The sequence below is a fragment of the Microcaecilia unicolor genome, unplaced genomic scaffold (genome assembly GCF_901765095.1).
Source record: "Microcaecilia unicolor unplaced genomic scaffold, aMicUni1.1, whole genome shotgun sequence".
NCBI lineage: Eukaryota > Metazoa > Chordata > Amphibia > Gymnophiona > Siphonopidae > Microcaecilia > Microcaecilia unicolor.
The window spans coordinates 125974-144933 of record NW_021963036.1 but is presented as its reverse complement, the minus strand read 5'-3'; the positions used below and the strand labels follow the sequence as shown (position 1 = coordinate 144933).

The 18960-nt window shown below is 46.5% G+C and overlaps 1 protein-coding gene across 1 annotated transcript in view; it reads left to right on the top strand.

Moving 5' to 3' along the window:
- LOC115458807 (chromosome-associated kinesin KIF4-like) overlaps positions 1-18960 on the top strand; it is a 210843-nt gene that overhangs the window by 115940 nt on the left and 75943 nt on the right. The window contains 4 exon segments of the mRNA XM_030188620.1: positions 504-671; positions 1027-1130; positions 3284-3428; positions 9835-9945. Coding sequence (XP_030044480.1) covers positions 504-671; positions 1027-1130; positions 3284-3428; positions 9835-9945 — 528 coding nt within the window.

Here is an 18960-nt window from a genome sequence, read left to right as displayed (position 1 = left end):
GATTGCTAGTCTGTAATTTCCCAGATCACCCTGGAACCTTTTTTAAAAATCAGCAGATGTGATTAGAGGATCCCCCCCCCCCCCCCCCCATATCATCATCTTAATGTATTTTCATGTATAATGGCATAGACGTACTCCAGAAAGAATAGCAACATGGTATGGTATATGATCAGGAACTGTTTTATGGTTAATTCACTGTTAATACTAGGAAATACAGGGACACCAGTGGTGAAAATTAAGTCAAAACAATCAGGATTTTGAGTTTTCATTGATTCTATACAAGTTCTATATATTTTTACAAACAAAAATAAACTGCCTGCACATGAGTTTTTAATCATCTTCCCTGTGCCAGGCAATTAGTGAAGGGTCCAATAATGTCCTGAATGACTAATGTGTAACTAAGTAAACTGTAAGAGTAAAGATGGTAAATAATCCCTGCCTTGACATAAATGTAAAACACACCACGGTTTTCCTGATGTTAACTGTCTTGTTAATCTCCCTAGGAAATGAACACCAGCCCATCTGGCTTCACTACCGAACATGCTTTGCGGCAAGCACACATGTCCAAGGAATTGATTGAGTTAAATAAAGCTCTGTTGCTGAAAGAGGCTCTGGCCAAAAAGATGACACAGAATAATATCCAGTTGGAGCCAGGTCAGAGCCAGTATGAGGTAAACTCGATTGTTCTCCTTATCCATACCTTTTTCAAACATGGCAGATGAATCAAAGCTAATACCGTAGTGAGTTAAGAGGAAAAAACTGGGTTTATAGGGTCGTTTTTTAAAATTAGGGTTTTCAGCGTTTTCTCTATTGAAGGAAGATGGAGAGAAATTGTAAGGTATCATGTTCCTGAAAATATGGTTGCTTAGTTCTTTAGTTCATGGGTGTGGTGTAACTGGTTCTCATCTACCCTGGTATGAGTTGGTTAAAAGGGAAATCACGGTGTTATACCTGGAATGACTTCATGTGGGGGTAAAGGCATATCTTGGGTTTAGGTGATGGTTCTAATCTGTCATCTATCTTCAGAATAATATCAAGAATCTAGAATCTGAGGTGGGAGCTTTGCTGAAAGAGAAGGAAGACCTGATCCTTGCACTTCACATGGCCAAGAAGGATGCCAACCAAGCCAAGTAAGAGTTGTACTGCAGATCTGTGTTCCAGGTTTCACTTGGTAGTGAGAATATGCAATGAGAATGAGAACGTCTGAGTGATATTGTTTATTCAGAAAGGGCGACAAGACCAGCCCAAATGCAAGGGTGAATAACCACAATCCTTGAGGGCCACAACTCAGTCATATTTTCAAGATTTCCACAATGAATATTTGAGATTTATATGTACTGCTTCTGTTGTATGAAAATCTTGACATTACATTACATTAGCCTATTTGATAAAAGGATGCCTGGTTTTGGTTTAACTTCAGGCATACTTGACTAAGCCTCTGGCATTGTTTTGGTCAGTTTCCCTGAGGATATTGCAGAGTCAAAGCCTGGTCATTGCATTCCTTTACTAAGAATTTATAGGCTCAATATGTGGACAGGCTGGTTTTCGGCTCAGGTCCTCAGGACAGCCATACCTTTCTCCCACCTTGGAATTTAGGTGCTTAGGTACTTTTACATATATCTGGACTGGTCTAGCAGATAAGAAAGCTGTAACTTTTTTAGTATACTGCTACAATTTGGTTATATTGTATGCACTGAAACACATTGCCAATCCACAACCAACTTTTACTACAGAAACTCTCCAAAGTATGGCACCCACCACCTCCCCGTACCCGACCTTCACTACCAGAGTAAGAGCTTTAGACCTTCAAAGTTCTCCCTAGCAACTCTTGCCTTCACATCTCGACTCATAACTATGACTACCCCCCCCCCCCAATCCTGTATCTTGCTTTGATGCCTTCCTTACCTTCCACTTTTGCTTCTGGATTCATTGAAGATGCAGATCACAGACATACTCTATGAACATACCTTCCACAATCATTTCTGAAGTTCTGCCACACCAGGGAGGTCCTTCCATGTCCTAAGTATCTTATACTCAACAAGCACTTTAAAAAAAAAGAAAATCCACCTACACTTAATTCCCCCGGAAGGCCTGAAATGAAGCAAATATATTTTCAGATTTTTTGGAAGCTGGACCTCTGACTTGCCATATCATATCTAAACACTCCCCCCAATAGACTTATAACTTCAGATAGGATCATCAGATATGGAAGATTGGTTCAATCTGGCCGTATTAAACTGCAGGATACATCCAATTATCCTTTCTGGTATACAGTACCATTGGTGAAGTACCTTAGTGATTTCTACTAAAGGGGGTGGGGGGGGAGATGCCATAGAAATATTAGTCCTTTATCAGAGAGGTGCTCCCAGGTTTTGGTCTCGTTCCCTTACATTTTAGCGTACTCTAGCAGGGGAAGCAGTAAGGCCTAGATTCTTAGTACTAAATTCCACATTGCACTAGTACTCCTGTAGAGTTCTTCAACATCAGACTGCTCCCCTTCTAGAGCTTTTCACTCTTGAACTGACAAGCTGGCAAATAAAAATGAAACCTAATATCAAGACATATTGGTCTAATGCGTCAGCTTGCCCTCCATAAACTGCTAAACTGCTCAGCCCTTTCTGCTGTTATCATGATACACCTGAAGCACTGTACCCCTCCAGACAGAAATTGGGATTATGCCCTAAATGTATAAGGCTTGAGATCTGCCTACTGCCACTGTCTGACCTGTTGCTCTCACCATAAACTCAGGGTATGTAGAATGATAGGATTAGCTATCCTGCCCCAGGACGTTCATACATAACAATGAAGTGACCTACTGCCTTCTTAGTTCTGCTCTTTCAACCCACTGCTGCTCTGGAGTTCTTTGCTATTCCACCACCGCTCCCAACTAATCACTCCATGTTTTGATTACAATAGTGCATTGTTATTAGGGCTCCAGAGAACCTAGATAAAGCACTGCAAATAGCATGGAACTCAGTGGCCAAGGTATTGACAGGGACTAGTCGTTTAGAACATTATTCCTGTTTTAAAGAGTTTGCTCTGGTTGCCTATTGAGCAAAGGGTCCAGTTAAAATGCTTTTAAAACGACGTCTGAAATATTGAAAGGTTGCGTATTTACCAACCGAATCGATTTGAGATTGGGAACAAAAAATTTACTAGATATTCCATCTCATATTATTCGGATTGATGAATGTAGACATAATATTATATTGCTGGTCCAGTTCACTGGAATAGGCTACCTTTAAGACTTAAGAATATTACAGATTTGAAACGTTGTTTATAGGTTAAGTGAGCGCCGCCGGAAAAGACTGCAAGAATTGGAAGGCAAAATGTCAGAGCTGAAGAAGAAACTGATTGAGCAGTCAAAGCTGCTGAAGATGAGAGAATCAACAGATCACACTGTCAGCAAACTGAACAAGGAGATACAGGTACTACTTGCTGGCAGTGTTAAGGTAGGCAGTGCACTTGCTATGGTCGCAGCATATTTTTCAGGTTTAGTAAGACTTGAAGAGGAAGAGCTGTTGAATCCTGTTTTTGGAATAGGAGGTTCTCAATAATGGGAATGATTTGTAAAAGGCAGTGTTAATACTTCATGGTGTTCCCCAAAGCAGGTAAAAAAAACAATTTCCCTACTGAATCTGGAAAGAAATGTTTTGCTAAAATCTTGGCTAGTCAGTCTGACTATTATACCTAGAGATCAGTGTGGATTTGTGCACTCCTGTTCCACAGTTGACAGGTCTAGGCTGTTTGCCGTTTTTTCTTCAGCTATAGTAGATATGATAGTGATATCTTTGGCACTTGACATAGAAAATGCTTTCAACCACATGGAGTCACCCTGTGTGCTATTTTGGAATGGTTCAATATATACCATATTTCATGAGTTGAGTCAAGCCATATACTCTTACCCTAGGGCCCAAGTGCTCATTCCTTAGTGTCCCTCCGGACCGGCTCAAAATGCAACTGATGAGTTGTGGAGACTGAAAAACATCTCTCTATAGGGAACCAGTAAGAGCCCTGGCTAACTGTAACTAGACTCAGTATTATCAGTCTCCAGCAGGTGGAAGGTAGTGAGCGTAGTGAGCCCTTTCGGTGTCCGTCTGTCTCTCTACGCCTTTTTCTTTTAGCAGATTTATCTGGGAATTAATTTAGAGAATAGTGTGTCTTAGGTTTTTCTATTTGATGTTGGTGTATTCTGTGACCTGGTGTTTCTTGCAGTTCTTGGAGGCTGAGACCTACAGGGGTCTCTTGAAGCCTCGGGGGTGTGACACTTGGGTGGCCAGGTCCCCCCCCCCCCCCCCCAATTCTCCCTTGGTGTCCCTTCTGTAATTTTCTTGTAGGTTGTTAGCTGGCCTCAACCTCTTCAAGGGAAGAGTGTTGGATGGCTTTGGGAGAGGCAGCTGCTTTAAAAAAAAAAGGAAATAAAAGGCGCGAATGAGCAGGGCATCTCTGTTTGCCTCTATCTGTGGCAGCTTCTTTCGGGGTTTTGTTAAGGTGCTCAGCTTGTTTAAAAAAAAGAAGCGTTAGCTGTGCCAGCGTGTTTGAATCATTGGCATGTCGGAGAAGCTCAGATGATGTTCAGTGTGCCTGCGGCGAGGGCTTGCGGTTTTGAGGGGGTATGTAAATTTTGCATCACCATTGAAAATGATGGGGAGGCCGGCCTGCTGAGAACCGTTGCTTTGCCTAGAGATTCTTTCGGTTCAAGGTCGGCGCCAGTTTCTGTGTTGGCGGGAAACGCCACCATTTTACCTCATGCAGTGCCGGCCCTGCACTGCAGTCCACAGTTTCAGACCAAACAGGTGGCTTTTATCAGTGCCCTTGAGGGGTTTTCCGCTGGAGTTTGTTTTGCAAATGTATAGAGCCTTTTTGCTGCACAAGACCAGTCCTCAGTCTGCTCCCCTAGAACAGGCATTGGAAAAGCAGATATTGCTTGCAAAGTGTTCCGGGGGACCTGGAACTTAGAGGAGAATCTGCTTTCTGATCATGAGCAGGAAATGCCAGCTTTGGAGGGAGCTATTTGGGAGAAGATATGATCTCTTATGAGGCCGGTATGATGGAACAGAGTGAGGAATCCCTTCTTCCAGGAGAGGATCCATCTGTGTTCCGGATTTTTCACAAGGAAGATTTGCAGGAGCTTATTTCTTTGGTGGCTACTACCTTACATTTTGAGGAGGAATAGCAGACGGCCATGGAGAGCTGTACAGTGGCTCTTCTGGTGAAAGGTATTCGAAAACCAGGTAAGACCTTTCCTGTGCATCAGGATGTAAGGGATATTATTCAGGCTCAGTGGGATGTCCCATATTCCCCCTTTAGGTTCTCTAGGTCTGTGGTTAGTCTCTATCCAGTTCCGGATGCTGACAAGTCCCTTCTTAGACCTCCTGTGGTTGATATGGTGGTCTCGGCGGTCACTACGAGAAATACAGTCCCTGCAGATGGAGGCACGGCTCTTAAGGATGTTCAAGATAGGCATATGGAAGCTCTCTTAAGGAGCAGTTTTGATAACTGCCTGAACCACCAAGCAGGAGACATCTGTAGTTCCCTGGTGGCTAGTGTGTTTCCGATGGTCTGAGCAAGTCTTGAATAGAGCTTTGGATGATTGGGCAGTGGTAGATGCTGAAGCAGCCAAAATTGAGTTGGGCTCCGCCTTTTTGGCAGACTGTTTATACGATTTGCTCAGAGCCTTATCCATAGTTTTAAGTGTAGCTGCTAGATACTCGCTGTGGTTGCGCGGTGGGTCCGCGGATGCGGTAAGTCAAAGTTCAGTAAATTTCCGTTCAATGGATCTTTTCTTTCTGGAGACAAGTTGGACAAGTTAGTCTGAAGTCTCGGTGATACTAAAGTGGCCCCACCCTATCCTATCCTATTAGCGGGTGATATTTTCGTCTATGTAGGCTAGGGAGAGTAGCTCTGGCTCAGTGGTCCCATTTTTTTCAGAGAGGTCAGCCCTTTTGAGGGTCTTGCAGAGAGGGGGTCATGACTCTGGAGCTTCCTTCCAGTCTTCCTCCCGTCCTGACCAATGAAAGTGTCTGGTTCCAGCCTCTAGTTCCTGTGGGAGCTCAGCTAACACAGTTCTATTGGAGGTGGGCCCAGATTACCACCGATCGTTGGCTGCTAGAGGTTATTTGAGACGGATATGCCTTAAAATTCACTCGGCATCTTCTGGACACTTTTATGGAGTCTCCCTGTCGCTCCCAGCTCAAGGTGGGTGCAGTGCGGGATACTCTAGAAAGGCTTCTCGATTTGCAAGTTTTGTCTGGTTCCTGCCTCAAAGATTCAACAGGGTCGTTATTCCCTTTATTTTGTCTTCCCAAAAAAGGAGGGAATGCTCTGTCAATTTTGGATCTCGATGCTGTCAATCGGGCCCTCAAGGTCTCCTCCTTTCATATGGAGACTCTCCGGTCAGTCAGTAGCGGTCAGGTCCGGGGAGTTTTTGACTGCACTGGACTTGATGGAAGCGTATTTGCATATAATCTGGTTTGGCTCATGCATCAGTGGTTTCTTCGTTTTGCGGTTTTAGGCAAGCATTATCAGTTTTGTGCTCTTCTGTTCGGATTAGCTAGGGTGCCTTGCACGTTCATGAAGGTGATGGTGGCTGCATTTTGGTTCATCCGTACCTGGATGATTGGTTGATCAGAGGAAAGTTGTATTAGGAGAGCTTGCAGGTCACGGATCGAGTGGTTCAGTTTCTGCAATCCCTTGGTTGGATGGTCAACTCTCTCAAGAGTCGACTGGTTCCGTCACAGTCCCTCGACTACCTAGGTGTGTGCTTCAATACAGGTCGAGTATTTCTCCCTCCATCCAGGATTCTCAAGCTGCAGGCCCAAATTAAGGCTTTCTTGCACAAGGAGGTGCCCTGTGCAAAGGATTATCTTCAAGTATTGGGCTCTATGGCGGCAATGATAGTGCCGTGGGCCAGGGCTCATATGAGGCCCCTACAGAAATCTCTTCTGTCCAGATGGTCTCCGCAGAAGAATGCTCTATTGATGAAATTGCCTGTGAGAGCCCAGGAACATGCCAGCCTTCTTTGGTTTTCGGACACCCAACCTGACCAAGGGAATGCCTCTGGATCCTCCTCAATGGATAGTAGTCACAACGGATGCCAGCCTGAAAGGTTGGGTATCTCAGTGTCGGGGTCAGTATGCACAGGGCGTGTGTTCTTGACAGAGGCTTCCTGCTTGATCAGTCTCTTGGCAACCAGGGCGATTCGGTTAGCATTGGAGGCATTTTGCCCTCTGCTGCTGAGCAAACCAGTTCACATCTTATCAGACAATGCCACGGCGGTGGTGTATGTCAACCGACAAGGGGGGGACAAGAAGTCTTCTATTGGCAAGAGAAGCAACTCAGCTTATGAGTTGGGCAGAGAGCCATCTCTCTGCTATCTTGGCATCTCATATAGCAGGAGCAGCGAATATTCTGGCAGATTTTCTAGGCAGTCACACTCTGGACCTGGGGGAATGGGCTCTGATTGACAGCTTTTCAAGCAGTGGTGGATCACTGGGGGTGTCCAGTCATGGATCTTCTGTCTTCAAATCTCAACGCATAGGTTCCTCAATATTTCAGTTGAAGGCAGGACCTCAAAGCAAGAGGAGTAGATGCTCTGCTCCAGCCCTGGCCGTCGGAGCTTCTGTACGCCTTTCCTACAATGGCCTCTTCTGAGTCGTCTAGTTCACAGGATCGAAGCACACGGGGGTTGGGTAATCTTGATAGCTCTGGATTGGCCTAGCAGGCCATGGTATGCTAATCTCATGCTCCTTCGTGTAAGCCCTCCCCTCAGATTGCCTGAGTCTCCGGCCTGTTAGTACAGGGACCAGTGGTTCATCCAGACCTGGCTCGATTTTTGTCTTACGGCTTGGCTCTTGAGTGGGCTAGGCTGACAAAAAGGGATTACTCCGCCAATGTAGTTGCCATGATGCTTAGGTCACGTCGTTCTACTTCTCTTAATTACATCAGGACTTGACGGGTGTTTGAGTCGTGGTGTTCCGATCACATTGCTCTGTTTTGGGCTTTGGTGTCTGAAGTCTTGGATTTTTTACAGCATAGGCACTTATTTCTCTTAAAGTTCAAATAGCGACTTCTTGTGTTGGAGGGCGTGTGCAGGGTAAAGCCTTATCTAGCCATCTGGATGTCTCTCAGTTCCTTTTGGGAGCGAGTCGTCTTTGTTCTCCTTTTAGGGCTGTCTTTCCGGCTTGGGATTTGAATCTCATCCTCTCAGTTCTTACTAGGCCACCTTTTGAGGCCTTAGCATCCTGACTGTTAAGACAGTATTTTTGGTAGCCATTGCCTCGGCTAGGAGAGTTTCAGAGTTGCAAGCCTTTTCTTGTCGGTCTCCATTTTTGGAGTTCTCTAAGGAGAGGGTAGTTTTACACCCAGTTCCTTCTTTTCTCCCTAAAGTACTGTCACGTTTTCATTTGTCGGTAGTTTTGACGGTTTTAGGTTCTTCCTCTGGTTCAGTTGATTTGAGGAATCTGAATTTAGAAGCTCAGATCATTTGTTCCTGCTGATTAGAGGCTCCAGGAAATGTTAGCAGCATCTACACCTACCATTTCTAGGTGGCTTAAGGAGATGATTGCTTCCGCTTACCTACTTTCCGGTAAACCTATCCTGGATGGAGTTAAGGCCCATTCTACTGTGTTATGGGCAGAGCGTTTCCTGTTACCTCCATTGGAGATTTGTAAGGCGGCTACTTGGTCGTCTTTGCATTCATTTTTGAAACATTATTGGTTGGATGTTCACTGTCAGGAAGCTGGTGCACGCATTCTCATGGAGGGATTGCTAGGGTCCCTCCCATGATAACTGCTTTGTTACTTCCCAACAGTTGCATTCTGGGCCAGTTCGTAGGGATGCTAAGGAAGGAGAAACTAAATCTGACCTGCTAATTTGCTTTCCTTTAGTCCCTCGGGACTGGCCCAGATCCCTCCCGATCAGTGCTTGTTGGTATGACGTCTAGTTTTGTTTAGCGCGTAGTTTTGTTTTGTTTTTTCCATGGAGCTGCTTTGAGCATTTGCTGTTTTTAAAAAAAAAAAAAGACATTGGAAAATATATAACGGTATTCCCCAGTTATCCTTGCGATGGTACAGGCCCATTTCTCATGAGGCCTCTTGCCAATGGGACTATGTCCCGGGTGGATGCTAAAGTTTCCCAGTTGCACAGAATGTTTCTTGTCTTTTCTTCTACTTTGTTAGGATAATACTGAGTCTAGTTAGTTAGCCAGGGCTCTTATTGGCTCTCTCTCCGGAAGGGGTGCACAACCCATCAGTTGCATTCTGGGCCAATCCGGAGGGACTAAAGGAAAGCAAATTAGCAGGTAAGATTAATTTCTTCTTAACAGGAAAACTGCCCATTTTTTTTTTCATTATCTAGAGGGGCTAGACAAAGTTGCCCTCTTCTCACCCCCCCCCCTTTTCTTGGTTGGTCTGTTAAAGACAGATAAGAGACAACCCTTCTGTAATCATTGGGTTTTTGCTTTCCTATTAAATGCAACCCTCATTTCTTAAGATATCTTTGGCTTGCCCATATCCTAACAATAGAAGAGATGGTTGCTAAGGACACAGAGCCTTGAGTATAATTTCTGATTCAACATCACCTGGTCACTGTTCGTCATAATGGGGGGCATTTAGAAATTATAAAAATGACTTTGACCACTAAAGTCAATTATGTTAGTATACTTTCTGTGGTATTATGAACCTCTTTTTAAATTTTTAGAACAATAAAAAGTAGTTTATGGAATTCCAAACCCCTAAGCATTAGTATTTAGAAATTGAAAAAGGCATTGATTATCCCAGTATTGTGTGAGAAGTTTGGCAGCCTCTCTAATAGACCCCCTTGTTTCTTATATAGCTGATGAAGACGCAGAGGGTGCAACTGATGAGGCAAATGAAAGAGGAAGCAGAGAAGTTCCGTCACTGGAAGCAACAAAAAGATAAAGAGGTTATGCAGCTGAAGGAACGGGTGAGTATTTATGTACAATAGGAAGAAGAAGAATGTGGGTTTTATACATGTTAACAATTGTTCTTCCAGATGAGATGTGTAGATAATATGCTGTCCTGCTAGCAGTTGGAGATTGAGAACTACAGGCTCAGTCTTCACCCTATAAAGGATGCTGTGCAACCCAGACCCAGCCAGTATTTCTCGATCTGTAGCAGGTATTAGGTGAGAGCTTGTACTGTCTACATCTGATCAGGTAGGTTGTGAAGGGAGCTGAGACCCTTGTTTGGTAGGTTCCACAGGAGCCGGTCATGAAACACCTAGCCATCTGCCTGGGGCTGTCCTGCAGCCAATTAAAGGGTCTATCCCCAGCACAGCTCAGGTCCGCCTGCACCTGCTGCTTGTGCTCTACACTTCCACCCCCCTCCCATCGACTGGGTCCCAACCGCCTCTTGGCAAGTCTCCCGCTCTGAAATTATCCCCAGTGATTTCTAGGTTACTGGGGCCACACTCCTAGTGGTCCCACAGTTCCCAGAAAGCAGTCACAGAGCCAACACACAAACCACCAGGATTCTTAGTCCAGACAAGCAGAGGCAATAAACTAAAATTCTCTGTAACGGCTTTAAACATAAACATGCACGCACACACACACACACACTCCTGCTGGCCAAACTAGAGAAATACACTTGAAGAAATAATACAAGTTACAAACTTAAAACCCACTGTTTTCGTCAGAGCTGAAAAAAAAAAACTCTATAGAACTTGGAGCATCAGGGCCGCATAACCTAGGTGTGTTTAAATCCAGGTTTCCAGGTCCCCACCACCACATCCAGTAACAGTAGCTCAACCTTACTGGGAGCCATACCCCCCCCCCCCTTCCTTGCTTTTGGTGGGGGTCCTAGAGTGCCTTCAGCCAGGAGCAAAAAATAAGTGCAACATTGAGTCATTCAGCCAGAGACAGAAGGGAAAGTTTCTAAAGGGAGGTGGGAGTGGAAATAGTTTCATTGAGTTTGTTTCACGTTTAAGACAGCCGAGGGGGAAGGGATACAGGCCAAATCAAACACTTCTTTCCATAGGTTGATTGTAGCAAAATTTAAATTTGAGAAAATCAGATACAACAGACTTGACATGGTCTGTGTTCCTGCAAGAAAATTGTATGTTTCAGGAATCAAGTCTCTAAAACATATTTACATATTTTTATATATTTTTTTGTAATGCTGTATGTTTATATAGCATGTTATGACAAATATATGCATGTACAATATGTCCATCAGGAAGTGAACAGGAGACTTGGTGATATAACTAATACAATAAATTTTTAACAATTATTGAAAAGTAATACACATGCAAAATGCATATTATAGTATTACATATGTACATCAAAGGGGTGAACAGAATTGGAAGCTTAGTGGTCAGAAATCACAATGCCAAAGTGAAATTGTGAACAGGTTAGTGCAAACATCTGTTCACGATTACACTTTGGCATTGTGATTTCTCTGACCACACTGACAGGACAGTGGTATATGTCAATCAGCAAGGCAGAACCAAGAGCCAGTATATGACGGAAGAAGTAAAAATGCTCATGTGTTGCTTCTAAGGCAACAGTGACTATGGTTGAGGCCATAGCATCAGTGTACATTGTGTGGGGACGTTCAGTGTCTACTGAGTCTCGGGGCTTCTCCTGGGTGGGTCATAGCCTAATTCCACTGCAGGACATTTGTAGGGAGGCCACTTTGGTCATTTTTTTCATGTAGCACTATAGATTGGATGTGCAGGCTTGTAAAGGTGCAGCCTTTGGGACTAGTCTTGTGGCTGGCTTATCTGGAACTCTCCCTTGATTAAATACTTCTCTGGTACTTAACACATGTCTAGACTGGTCTGGAAAGACACCACCCTTTCATCTGTTAATTTTCTTTCCCTGAGTCCTTCAGACCAGACTAATCAGAACCCACCTGGGCTTAAGATTTTAGAAAGTAGAAAGAATGGGCTCAGAAGCAGAGTGCATTTAGAAGTAAGCCAGGGGAAGTTGGCTCTCTCTAGTTCCCATGTTCTTCAGGATTCAGAACGATTCAAATTGTAAAGAATTGTATTCTTTGTTGCTCCTTGTTCGTGAGGGTATTAGTTGCTTCTTTGCTTTCTGTTGTTGGAGAAATACTGGCTAGGTCTGGGCTGCACAGGACACTGTGTAGGGGGGGGGTGGCGGCTTTGAGCCAGTGGTTCTCATGCTCCCATCTACTGGCAGGAGAGCATATGCCCATATGTCTGGACTGGTCTGGCGAGACTTATGGAAAGAAAATTAGCAGGTAAAATCTTAATTTCTCCTTTGACAAGCTGGCAGAAATCAGTTTTGTTGGAGTATGACTTCTGTGCTTTGTGGTTTGTATTGCTGCCTTATGACACTTTTTCACCTTCAGCGTATTTCCCTTGGTTTGCCAGCAGGTGATGTTTGATCTCTGTATTATAGCTGTAACAGAGGTCTATTATCTTTTTAGCTGCGTTCCCCAAAAGGAAAAAGTAACCTGCAGTGACATTGGTCAAACATCTTCAGTGCAAATGCTCTGTGCTCTGATTAGCTCTGAAGCCAAAGACCTAGCCCAGAATGCCACTGTTAGAGTTCCTCAGTCTCAGCTCAGGTAGTAGACCTCTGCACTGAGGCCCTGTTCAATTCCTGCGAGTTGAATGTTCTCCCCCACCCCGACCTCCCTAGGTACTACTTAGGTAGTAGTGTTCAGCTAGATTTAACACCAAATCCTTGTTTTACCTGTTCCTAGACTTGGAAAAATATGAGAGGGAACTAAGTAGACCTTGAGGTGGAGTTTCTAGCAGAGGAAGAGCTGTGTATTTTTCTCTGGGGTGATTTGCCTCCCTGATCTCCCAGGCACTGTAGGTTCTCAAGGTTTTAGATGAATGACCTACACACAGTGCAAAGGCAGAAGACCTGTTGATGGAGGGCATTAAGAAGCCCTCATTGCATTCTTTTTTTTTTTTCCACTTCAAATTTTTAATGTAGTAATTCTGTAACAAATAATAACACTATACTACATTTTCCACTCAACAAAATGATATAGAAAATCAGTGTATTATTGGAGTATAATATGGAGGAAAAAAGAGCCTCACAGAGCTCCTAGACAATATAATAGTCTATTGGAGCTAAAACGGATCTTAGTCTGATCCTCTGTTCATCATTGGCTCTAAAAAAAAAAACCTCCAAGAAAGCATATTAATCATTGCTCACTGACAGATTTAAGAAAATAGCTGTAGTGACGAATTTAATAGTTCCATAAAATTGTTGCTTCACAATATATTGGAACTTAATGCAAAATGAGCACTTATCTTTTACGCTAGAAGACTTCAAACACAATTCTTCAGACGCTCCAAGCCAACGTTGGCCAGCGTTTCGTAAAAACTGCTTCAGGGCTTAGGTAGCGCTAGTCTTAGCTGAATATAACTGGTTTCCAGCTGAAATTTGGAAAAGGAAGACAATCCTCAAGCGCCGTTCTAAGCCTTCCCAGATGTCCAGCAAAGTAATTAAATGAATAGATCCCGAATTGATCCTTCCCGAAGTCACAAAGCACCACCCAAACCCAGCTCTCTGAATCCACACTCAGATCTCCTCCCCTCAGCAGAGGGTAGATGTGTGCAGCCTGTGCAGTGTACTTAGTCTGGTAGGCCCGTTTGGGGTTTCTAGGTTGGGTTGTAAATGTTAGAGAACCCACACTTGGATCTCTATTACAGGGTGTAAGTCCTAAGGGGCTTCTTATTCCCTGTGGGGTGTCACACCCGGGTGGCCGGGTCCCTCCCCCTGTGCTCTTCCTCTGGAGGACTGCTTGACCTCGGCTACAGACCTCGTTCTGTACACTTGAGGCGTTTAGGCATCAGCAACGAGGTTTAAAAAATGAAAAAAAAATAAACGTTTTTAAAAGGCAGCTGTTTTGGCCGTTCTTGTGGCAGTCCAGAGGTAAAACGTCTTCAAGGGCGTTTTTGCCTTAGCCGGTTTTGCCTATTAGAGCACAAAGCAACTGTTTTTATTGTGTTCGCGGCCATTATGTCTAAGCCGGCGAGGTGTCGGCGTTGAAGTAAAAGGTGGCCAATGTAAATCTTCTAAGGAGCCTATGTCGTCGGCGCTCTCGGCCCCCCCGTGCTTCCCCTGAGTTGGCGGAGGTGTTGAGCGGCGATTTCACCGCACATTCCGGGCCGGCAATGGCAGGGCTGGTTTTGGCAGGAAACGCGGCCATTTTGGCTATGTGTCCTGGGTCAGCCTCGGCGGAGCCGTTTTTGGCAGGAAGCGCGGCCCTTTTGGCTGCGCATTCCGTACCGGCACCGGGGGACCCGTGTGTGGCGGGAAGCGTGCCTAGTTTAGCTGCGGATCATGTGATGGACCTGCCGCCGCGAGGGGGATCCGTCGCGGAGACTGCGGGAAGTGTTGTTGGGGCTTCAGCGTCGAGGGGGTCTGGTTTCCCTCTTGAGTTTGTTTGGTCTCTGTATAATGCCTGGAGAGCTGGCCCCTCTCAGGCTGTTTGTTCCCCGGAGGCTGCTAGCTCAGTAGGAGGTAAGCGCCCGCGGGTGGATATTTTGGAGCCTATGGAGATAATTTCTCTGCCTGGGTCGGAGGTTTGGAGTGACCCAGGAGAGGAGGATCTCTGAGGATCAGGATGGGCTAAGTCTTGGGGAAGATTCTTCAGTGGTTCACATTTTTCATAAGTAGGAGTTAGAGCTCATTGATCAGGTGATCTCTACTTTGATGTTTGCTCCGGCGGCCACGCCCTCTGCGGAGGGACCCCAGGTAGATCCCTTGGTTAAGGGGATTCGGAGAGCCTCCCGTTCCTTTCCCATGAATTCAGACATTAGAGACATGGTTTTTCAGGAATGGTCTGTGCAGGAGGCTGTTTGTAAGGTGTCTAGGGCTATGGTGCGGCTGTATCCCTTGCCTCCAGAAGATTTGGCCCTTCTGAAACCACCTACTGTGGATGGGGTGGTTACGGCTGTTACTAAGGCTACGGCCATTCCAGTGGATGGCGGTACAGCCTTACGGGATCCTCAGGATAGGAAGCTGGAGTCCTTTCCCAAGCGCAGCTTTGATTTGTCGGCTTTGGCCTTGCAAGCCTCTGTGTGTGGGGGCTTGGTAGCCAGAGCTTGTTTCCATTGGGCGGAGAAGCTCTTGGATGAGCCTGCGTTAGATAGGACTGGTTTGTTTCAGGAGCTGGCCAAATTGGAGATGGGGTCTTCGTTTTTGGCAGACACCCTTTATGATTTGCTAAGGGCTTCGGCTAAGAATATGGCTCTGGCAGTGACGGCTCACAGAGCTCTTTGGCTTAGGGGCTGGGTGGCAGATGCGGCCTCTAAAGCAAAGTTGTGTTCTCTTCCTTTCAAAGGTTCTATGTTTGGAGAGGACTTGGATAAACTGATGAGTGGTCTTGGGGATACCAAGGTCTCACGGTTGCCGGAGGTACGGCCTAAGTCGGCTAGTCGAGGTGGCTTGGCTAGAGGTCTGTTTAAGGACGCGAGGCGGTGCAGGCCGGGTAGCTTTGTACCTCCTTCTAAAAGCTGGTTTTTCCAGCGGACGCAGTCCCTTTCGAGGGGGTCATCGAGGAGGTCGGGACTCCTCCGGAGGTGCCGGAAATGGTAATAAGACCTCCTTATGAAGGTGTGCGGGTCCAGCCTCTGGTGAAGGTCGGGGCGCGACTTTGTCTGTTTTATCAGAAGTGGACCCAAATTACTTCAGATCAGTGCGTGCTGGAGGTCGTTCGCGACAGTTATGCGCTCGAGTTCGAGCACCCGCTGCCAGATCTGTTTCTTTCCTCTCTTTGTCACTTTTGAGTCAAGTTAAAGGCTATTCAAGAGACTCTGGGTCACTTAATCCAGTTGGGAGCTGTGGTACCCGTTCCTCGGCACGAGCAGGAAATGGGCTGTTATTCCATTCACTTTGTGGTGCCAAAGAAGGACCAGTTTCGACCCATTTTAGATCTCAAGAGGGTCAATGGGGCGCTCAAGGTGCCATCTTTCGGCATGGAGACTCTGCACTCGGTCATAGTGGCTGTTGGTCAGGGAGAATTTCTCACGTCACTGGATCTCACGGAAGCGTATCTGCACGTGCCAATTCGATAGGCCCATCAGCGTTTCCTTCGTTTTGCTGTTTTAGGGAGGCACTTTCAGTTCTGTGCTCTGCCTTTTGGTCTGGCAACGGCTCCACGCACCTTCTCCAAGATAATGGTGGTGGTAGCAGCGGCTTTGCGGAGGCAAGGAATTCTGATGCATCAGTATCTTGACGACTGCTTGATCTGGGCTAAGTCTCGGGCTCACAGTGTTGCAGTGACGGCTGAGGTGTTCGCATTTCTGGAATTGCTCGGATGGGTAGTGAATGTAGTCAAAAGTCAGTTGATCCCATCGCAGAGTCTGGAGTACTTGGGAGTGTGATTCAACATGGCAGTGGGTCGTGTTTTTCTGCCGGATTCTCGGATCGCCTCTCTTCAGCAGCAGGTCCGGCTGTTAATGTCTGTTCAGAGTCAGACAATTTGAATGTACCTTCGGGTTCTGGGCCTCATGGCAGCGACAATAGAGGTAATACCATGGGCCAGGGCGCATATGCGTCAGCTTCAGGCGGCTCTGTTGTCCAGGTGGTCTCCCCAGGTACACAGTTTGGAGTTGTGGTTGCCATCGAGGGGGTCCCCTCGGCGCAGTCTCCAGTGGTGGCTGTGCTCGGCCCATCTGAAAAAGGGCATGCCGTTGGAACCTCCTCAGTGGGTGATTCTGGTAACGGATGCCAGTCTGCTGGGCTGGGGAGCTCAGTGTCTCGGTCGGTCCGCACAGGGGCGGTGGTCGACGGAGGAAGCTCAGTGGTCTATCAACCGGATGGAGACAAGGGCGATTCGGCTAGCTGTGTTGGCGTTTCGCTCAAATGTGGTTGGAAAGGCGGTAAGAGTCATGTCCGACAACGAGACAGTGGCAGCGTATGTCAACCGGCAGGGTGGTACAAAGAGTCCGCGGTTGGCAATCGAGACGGCTCTGCTCATGAATTGGGCGGAAAGGCATCTAGTGCAGATTTCGGTGGCGCACATGGCCGGGGTGGACAACGTGAACGCGGATTTTCTAAGCAGACACATATTGGACCTCGGAGAATGGTCTCTGCACCGGTTGGTGTTCGACCAGATAATTCTAAAGTGGAGAATGCCAGTAGTGGATCTCATGGCGTCGGCACAGAATGCTCAGGTTCCTTGGTATTTCAGTTGGCGTCTGGATCCGCGAGTGGAAGGGATCGATGCGTTGGTCCTTCCGTGGCTTCAGCGGGTGTTGCTGTACGTATTTCTCCCGTGGCCCTTGATAGGTCGAGTCCTACAGAGGGTAGAATGTCATGCGGGTCCGGTGTTGTTGGTGGCTCCGAATTTGCCACGTCGGTCGTGGTTCGGGGATCTGATGTTAGAAGGCGAGTCTCTGCGGCTGGGGGGCTCGGTGCTGTTGTGTCAGGGTCCAATTGTCATGCCAGATCCGGATTGGTTCTCTCTTACGGTGTGGCCCTTGAGAGGGAACGGTTGAGAAGGAAAGGGTTTTCTCCTCAGGTGATTCAGGCGATGCTGCAGTCTCGCAGACGTTCGACGTCTTTGGCCTATGTGCGTGTGTGGCGCATATTTGAAGATTGGTGTGTGTCCCTTCGACAGCTTCTCTGTCGTGCATTTTAGATTTCTTGCAGGGTGGTTTTGAGAAGGGCCTTTCATTGTCATCTTTGAAGGTGCAGCTGGCTGCTTTGGCGTGTTTTCGGGGTAAGGTGCAGGGCAGGTCAGTTACGTCTTCCCCAGATGTGGTCCGTCTTTTGAGGGGGGTGAAATTGCTTCGTCCTCCTCAGCGGCCGGTAGTTCCTCAGTGGGATCTTAATATCGTTCTTGACTCTTTGGCGGGTTCTCCTTTTGAGCCCTTGGAGTCTTGTTCGATAAGACCTTACTATGAAGGTGGTCTTTTTGGTAGCTATATCGTCGGCTCGCAGGATTTCGGAACTTCAGGCTCTTTCATGTAGGCCTCCGTTTCTGTGGTTTTCTAAGGAAAAGGTTTCACTGCATTCAGTCCCTTCGTTTTTGCCTAAGATGCTATCCTCCTTTCATGTGAATCAGGTGATTTTGTTGCCGGTCTTGGGGGACCGGATGGGGGATGCTTCTCAGCGTCGTTTGGCAAAATTGGATGTGCACAGAGTGTTGAAGGTTTACTTGCGCAGGTCGGAGGAATTCAGGTCTTCGGACAGGTTATTTGTCCTTCATGGGGGGGCCCAAGAAGGGAGCGGCTGCTTCTAAGGCATCTATAGCTCGTGGTTGAAGGATGCCATCTCTTCGGCTTACATATTGCATGGCCGTACGGTGCCGGTGGGGCTCAAGGCACATTCCACTAGGGGGATGGCGGCTTCTTGGGCAGAGAGTAGTTTTGTTCCACCGGTGGACATTTGTAGAGCATTCTTTTGTCAAACATTACAGAGTGGATGTACAGGCAAGGGAGGATGCCAGTTTTGGAGCTGCAGTCCTGTCTTCTGGGCTTCGCAGGTGCCACCCTTAGATGTGTTTACTGCTTTGGTACGTCCCAAGCGTCTTGAACGGTCTGGAGAATTCCTGAGGAAGGTGAAATTAGGCCTTACCTGCTAATTTTCGTTCCTCTAGATCCTCCAGACCGTTCAAGAGCCCACCCAGTGTATCGGATAGTTCAGTATAATAATTTCTTTAGACTTCAGTTGCTGATATTTCTAGTAGTTCCTGTGATTTGGGTCCTGGAGTTTTACTAAGGGCAGTTTGTGCCCATCTGCAGTTGAATTCCCCCGTCTTAAGGGGAGGAGATCTGAGTGTGGATACAGTGGTTTTGTTTAGGTGGAGGTGTTTTGTTCCTCTGCTTTGTTACTGTTTTACTGGTTAGTAGAAGGTCTGCACAGGCTACTTGTATAAGAAGTTTTAGTGTTCTCAGTCTCCCTCTGCTGGTAGGAGTGCATAACCCAAGCGTCTTGAACGGTCTGGAGGATCTAGAGGAAAGAAAATTAGCAGGTAAGGCCTAATTTCACCTTTTCTTTATGCA